The 7,251-nt window shown below is 46.7% G+C and overlaps 1 protein-coding gene across 1 annotated transcript; it reads right to left on the minus strand.

Moving 5' to 3' along the window:
• Nucleotides 1-2,907: 2,907 nt before the first annotated feature.
• Nucleotides 2,908-4,568, minus strand: LOC122388745. The gene is made up of 3 exons (XM_043380124.1): nt 4,375-4,568; nt 3,449-4,028; nt 2,908-2,919 (listed from the first exon to the last, which is right to left on the minus strand). The coding sequence occupies exons 1-3, from the start codon at nt 4,566-4,568 to the stop codon at nt 2,908-2,910; spliced, it is 786 nt and encodes a 261-aa protein (XP_043236059.1).
• Nucleotides 4,569-7,251: the final 2,683 nt, after the last annotated feature.

Here is a 7,251-nt window from a genome sequence, read left to right on the forward strand (position 1 = left end):
CCTGGTGGAGCTATTGCGTCGCAGAAAAAAAACGAGCGTGTGCGCCGTTACGAGACGAAGAGATTTCTACCCAATTTTAAGGTCCTCGGTCAACCGGTGACCTCTGAGATCAGGTCAAGTGCCCCAAGGTACGGTTCCGTTTTTGGTGAATAACTTCGCAAAAAACGGCCGCCGAGCCGCGATTTTGGCAGCATCGTGCTTGCCTCGCTCAGGCGCGTCGAATTATATACTTTTTTGGGTGAGGTCACCTTAGTGTGTTGACCTCGGGTCACGGTCAGCTCAGCGCCCACACGTCACGAAGTTTATCGAAGGAGGTCATGACCCATCTCCTTCGATTCGCAAGTCTCCCTGAGTCCATTGGTGGATTTCCTAAATCGCTGGATCAATTTCATCGGGAGTCATTTACGAAAAAATCAATATTAGCCTAATGACGTCATAAATGACGTCAGGCAAGTTCAACATTCCAAAAGTGACGCATCGAACCTTACAACGAGTGCATGAAATCACGATTCTGGGTGGTTTAGATAGTTGGAGGTCCTTCCCGGCACCAGAATAGTAGTTTTCATTTTTCCCATCGCCTTATAATTGTGAGGTCACGAAAAAAACCTGACCTCATATGACCTTAAGGAAAAATCCGAGTGATACAAGTTGTGAGACCCCTAATGGATACTACATCCTGCAAGTTTCATACCTCTGTGAAAGCTCCTCCGGGAGAGAGGGTGTTGCAATGTTGCGACGTTTTAACCCGCGGCCCACTGGGGGGGCATTCGTAGCCCCCCCCCCCTCCCGTTTGTCTGCAATAACATCCAAACCGCTTGACGTATCGACGCTAAACGTACAGCACATTTGGCTCCATCAATTTGACACCCTCTGTCGAAATATGAGCTTTGTAGCTACCATAGGTCGGCCGGAAATGACGTGATTTCGACGCAAAATATGAACCACGGCAATCGCTCCCAAGAGCTCAGTTTTTAAGCTAGATCTTATTTCTTTGCATGAGAGGACTTAGAGTAGACTGTGTTATTACTATCTCGGATTTTACAAATATTGAATTTTTATAAATTATTCATATTCCCAGTCTCGTTCAAAAATTTCAACTTCAAAATTTGACCTTTTTTGACCTGAAAGTGACCTGACCTAAGCTAAATTCAACTCAAAATTACCTCGAATGACACAAACGACATCAAATTCGAAATATATGGCCTAAATGGACCATAAAGCATGTGTCACGTGACCGACGTATGCTATAATATTTCCGTGACCTTGAAAAGTAAGGGTTAAAAAATAAGTAGATAATGATGCTTCCGCGCCCTGCTCCGCCCCTACCCTTCCCGTTTCTCCCTAACCCTCCCTGCCTGCTTCCATACCTCTTCTCTCCCCTTCCCTCACTTCCACTCTCACGACTGTCGCTCACTGACTCAATGATAAACTCATTTATTCCTCCCCATATGTCTCTCACCCTCCCCTCCCAGTCTTCTTTATCACACTTCTTTGCTCCCTCCCTCCCTCAACTCCCCTCCCCTCCCAACTACTCCCATCCTTTCCCTCCTCTCCAATCCCATCTTTGCATTTGAAAAAGTAGGTACTGGCTTCTTCTCCGCCCGCACCGCAGATACATATACGTTTTTTTATATCCCAGTTACCGAAGCTATATATTAAGGTACGTTCTCGGCAGGTAGCTCAAACAGTAAGTACTGGGTGCTTCCCGCCCAGCTCCGAGACTAGTACATAGACATGATCGATAATATTTCAGTGTTTTGTGGAATTCTGTTATCAACCTATCTCAAATCTGAGTGCCCTACCTCGTCAAGCTCCGCCCCCTCCCCAACTCCCTTTTCTCCCCGCAACCCCCTATCCCGGCCCCGACCCCCCCCCCCCTCCCCCGCCCCTCCCCCTAAGGCCCGCCACTCATGATCGGTAATGTTTTCAGTGCTACAGATATAATGCAGGGTGACCCAAAATCAATGTCACATCCTCCCACAACCTTTATTTTGCCTTCTACGGCGTAATTTCAATATATTTTCAGCGTTACTTGCTCCTAGAGACCATATTGGCTGCATTCTAGTCACGTGACCTTCGAATTTTTGTGGCCCTGACTGGTCAAGTGGTTAAAGGGACTATCCCACCTTCTAAAATGTTGTTAAAACCAGTTAAATTGTGCCCGACTTTATAGATTGGATGACCAGGAACACGGTTCTGGCATTTATTTTTCATTAAACATCTTAGGCTTCCCATATTCCAAACACAAACTTTCAAATATGTGACGTCACAGCCCAAAATTACCTCCTTCCCCAGGCCACATTGCTGTCATAAAGCTGATTTTTTTTACTCTGTAGGCACCACAACAAATTTCAGACCAAGTTTTAAGCGATTTTTCAACGAACAAACCCATTAAAATCAGAATGACTAAACGAGGTGACGTCACACTAACGGTCGCTCCATGTTGAAGATAGGGCTTTGTACAAGGCCCATTTTCAAATGAAGGGAACGAATTTCTTCAACACCAAGAGGCCGCGGGGGTTGCAACCTAGATAGATAGCGGTTTCTGAACCTCGCCGCAAACTTGGCTATCTCAACTCAAACCCCATGTTAAAGGTGGGGTAGTCCCTTTAACAGAGGCTATTTTTGGGGTAGTAGCCATGGCGAGCGGACCAGGTGTCCGGGATGGCCAAATTGCACAGCAAATTTCACTGATGTTAGTTGTCGGACTTTCGTCCCCGTCTTGAGTTGAGATGTTAGTTTCACAACGTTTCGGCCAGTTACGTCTCCGGCCGTCGTCAGGTGTTCTTTGGCCCTTAGAAGGACCTGGATGTTGGTGGCGTTGCGCCGTACGTGTCATACCGTTCGAAAGCTCCTGTAGTCAGCGGGAATCGGACTCGGGTTTCCCCGGTGATAGTCCACGGTTCTCTAACCATTCCACTATCGAGGTAGACATCGTTATGGAGCTGGAGACTTGGTGTCATTTATCCCCCAGATGTTTTTGTGATTTCCTTAGTAGTGGGAGCCATATTGGGCTGATGTCAACGCTTGGCTTACTAATGGGGTTGCTGGCCAGCGCCATGTGTGCGGCTTCCTTGATCTTTCTGATTTTCCAGTGTGGCTCCTTGTCGATGATGGTGGTATCATCCCAAGCAGGTCTGTGATCTCCTTTTTCAGACCATGCATGCTCCGCCACACCGGATTTCAGTGTTTCGCCTCGGATGGTGGCCTTCCTGTGTTCTTCGAGCCTGACCGCCAGTGGGCGGCCAGTCTCGCCCTTGTATGACCTGCCGCAGCTGCACGGGATGTCGTATATGCAGTTCTTTGTTTGCTCCTTGGTGGTTAGCGGTATGACCTTTGTGAGTGACTTGCGGAGGGTGGTGGTACTTCTGAACACCGTCCTGATGTTGTATGTTCCGCAGATTCGCTTTAGCTTCTCTGACAGTCCTCTGTTGTATGGGAGGGATACTGTCGTGATGGGCTTATTCCTTGGTTGTTGTTGGGATGCTTCCTTGGGTTTGTGTTTCATGAAGCTCGTTGGGTATCCGTTTCTCCTGAAGGTGCTGGTAAGGCGTGACATTTCCATCTTTTTGGCTGCTTCGTCTCCACAGATGTTGGTGGCTCGGGTCTGCAGGCATCTGACGATACCTTTCTTGACTGTGTCTGGGTGGTGTGACTTGAAGTTGAGGTAGCGGTCGGTTGCTGTTGGTTTGCGGTAGACCGATGTTCTGAATGCTTCCTCAGATTTCTCCACTTGGACGTCAAGGAATGGTAGTTTGTTGTCGACTTCTGTTTCCATTGTGAATTGGATGGAGAGTCGGAGGCTGTTGAGGTGGTCTAGGAATGGTATTATGTCCTCGCGATGGTCCCACAGGACGAATGTGTCGTCGACATATCGCAGCCACAGGGATGGTTTCAGTGGTGCTGTTTGTAAGGCCAGCTCTTCGAAGTTTTCCATGTAGATGTAGGCGATCACCGGTGACAGGGGTGATCCCATGGCCATTCCTTCAGTTTGTTGGTAGTAGTCATCGCCCAGTTGGAAGGCGGTGCTGGTGACATAGAATGTCAGTAGTTCCATGATGTCATCAGTCGGGATTGTCGTTCTTTCGGGCAGTGTATCGTCGCTCTTCAGTCTTGTCCTCACTATGCTCAGAGCTTCGGTAGTGGGCACATTGGTGAACAGACTCACCACATCGAAGCTTATCATTTGCATGTTCGGCGAAGGTCGCATGGCCGACGAAGTGGGCTGAGTTCTTGACATATGTAGGTGTTTTGCCACTCAGTGGGTTGATGATCTTGACGAGGAACTGGCTCAGAGGATGGCAGGCTGAGCCACGGCAGCTTACTATTGGTCTTAGCGGCACATTGGTCTTGTGTACCTTTGGCAGTCCTTACATGTGTGGAAGTTTGCTGTGATGTTGGCTCAGCTTTCTGTACTGGGCGTCCGTGAGTTGTTCCTTGTCCTTGTTCTTCTTAAGGAGCTTTGTTAGTTTGCGTTCACAGGCCGGGGTTGGGTCTTTCTTCAGTTTGGTGTACGATCCATCTGTCACAATGCTGTTCATCTTGTGGTCGTATTCGTTCTTGTCCATGACAACGGTGGTGTTTCCTTTTTCTGCTGGAAGTATGATGATGCTGCCGTCTTGTTTGAGGTTGTTGATTGCTGCCAGTTTCTCTTTGGTGGTATTGGCCTTTGGCGGTTTGGCCCTTTCCAATGCATGCCTGACTTGCCAGCGTAGTTCTTCTGCATGTTCTTTATTAATGTGGGATGTTGCTTCCTCGATTGGGGCCACGATGTCTATTACCGGGGTTACATGAGCGATCCGTTCCAAATACGCACTACGCTAATGCGCATCAGCTCCCCACAAACGTATCTACGGCACCGGTTACATGAGACTAATTCGTTTTATCTACGTCAAACGGATCTTGTTTGGCTCACCCGGGCTGACTCCTCGACGGCCGGTAATTCGCATCACAAACGGAATAGGATTAGCGTACAGTCATGGCGCAGTTGCGGCATTTACCGGGACGACTGAACTAAATTTTAAATACTTTTATCATTTGATAGGCTCAAAAACATTTAAAATTAACATGAAATCAAAAAATGAAAACAAAGTTTTCTTGTTTTAAGTCAGTGGGCACTGATTCGCCATGCAGCGACAGCAGGGTGGTCAGAAAAAAATTATCTATCAAAATATTTCATTCATTTTATTTCACATGCAAAGACTAAACCAAAATACCAACATTTTTTTGCTATTTTCTACGAGGCAGCCAATAAAAAAATGCTTAGTATTTTGCATTTTGACGCTTCCAGTCAGCAAAGAATAGTTCTTGTGAAATACGGCCCGAATCGTGTGCCTCAGGCCTGGTGGTTACATGAGCGATCCGTTCCCAAATACGCACTACGCTAATTCGCATCAGCTCCCCAAGAACGCATTCGGTGCACCGACTACATGAGCAAATTCGTATCAGTGACGTCAAACGGATCTAGTTTGGCTCTCGGCCCGATGCGCATTACAAACGAAATAGCATACAAATGTGGCGCACTTCCGTAGCAATAGAGGTGACTGAATTAAAAACTTAATATCTTATGTCTTTTTTGCATTTAATCTGCTCAAAACATTCTCAATTAACTTACCAAAAAAGTTAAACATAAAGTTGTCTTGCTTTGATTCATTGAGCACTTGCCTCCCTTGATTCGTCTGTAGTGCTGTCAGAAAAATGTTTCAACTGAAAGTACTTTGATATTTTCTTTTTGGTTTTCACTATATTTATTGACAAAATACCGACATATTTTTTTAATAATTATTTCAAAAGAAGCAAATGAAAAAAATACCTATTATTTTGCATTTTAATGTTTCTTTTTGGAAAGAAATAGCTCCTGTAATACGTATCTTGGTCCTATTCGCTTCTAAGCCTCTTTCTCAGCGGATTTTGTTTGGACCGCCGATTCGTATTAGCAGGTGGATACATGAGTCGGTAGTACGCTCCTAATTCGCATCAGCGGTGAATCCGATCGTGATACGTATTTGCTTTGCTCATGTAACCGCGGATCGGATCGCCAATTCGTACTAGCAGGTGGCTACATGAGTCGGTAATGCGTTCCTAATTCGAATTAGCGGCTAAATACGTATTTACTGTGCTCATGTAACCCCGATATATGTTGTTTATCCGCTTGGTGGCTGTTGCGAAGTTTGAGTCCCTTGTTGAGTATGGTCTCTTCAGATGCCGACAGTTGTCGCTTGCTGAGGTTCACTACAGCTCTGATGGGCTGTAACGGAGTCCTGGTATGTGCGATCTTCTTCAGTTTTTCTAGTTTTGTCATATGCCGCTTCTTTGTGGCATGGTCCACAATGGTATGTGACCTGATGACTGATGATTTGATGCGGTTGAAGTCGTCGGAGCATGTTACTTAAACTAGAAAAACTGAAGAAGATCGCACATACCGGGACTCCGTTACAGCCCATCAGAGCTGTAGTGAACCTCAGCAAGCGACAACTGTCGGCATCTGAAGAGACCATACTCAACAAGGGACTCAACTTCGCAACATCCACCAAGCGGATAAACAACATAGACATCGTGGCCCCAATCGAGGAAGGAACATCCCACATTAACAGAGAACATGCAGAAGAACTACGCTGGAAAGTCAGGCATGCATTGGAAAGGGCCAAACCGCCAAAGGCCAATACCACCAAAGAGGAACTGGCAGCAATCAACAACCTCAAACAAGACGGCAGCATCATCATACTTCCAGCAGACAAAGGAAACACCACCGTTGTCATGGACAAGAAGGAATACGACCACAAGATGAACAGCATTGTGACAGATGGATCGTACACCAAACTGAAGAAAGACCCAACCCCGGCCTGTGAACGCAAACTAACAAAGCTCCTTAAGAAGAACAAGGACAAGGGACAACTCACGGACGCCCAGTACAGAAAGCTGAGCCAACATCACAGCAAACTTCCACACATGTACGGACTGCCAAAGGTACACAAAACCAATGTGCCGCTAAGACCAATAGTAAGCTGCCGTGGCTCAGCCTGCCATCCTCTGAGCCAGTTCCTCGTCAAGATCATCAACCCACTGAGTGGCAAAACACCTACATATGTCAAGAACTCAGCCCACTTCGTCGGCCATGCGACCTTCGCCGAACATGCAAATGATAAGCTTCGATGTGGTGAGTCTGTTCACCAATGTGCCCACTACCGAAGCTCTGAGCATAGTGAGGACAAGACTGGAGAGCGACGATACACTGCCCGAAAGAACGACAAT

Source organism: Amphibalanus amphitrite, unplaced genomic scaffold (assembly GCF_019059575.1).
Source record: "Amphibalanus amphitrite isolate SeventyFive unplaced genomic scaffold, NRLGWU_Aamphi_draft 000334F_arrow, whole genome shotgun sequence".
NCBI classification, from domain to species: Eukaryota; Metazoa; Arthropoda; class Thecostraca; order Balanomorpha; family Balanidae; genus Amphibalanus; species Amphibalanus amphitrite.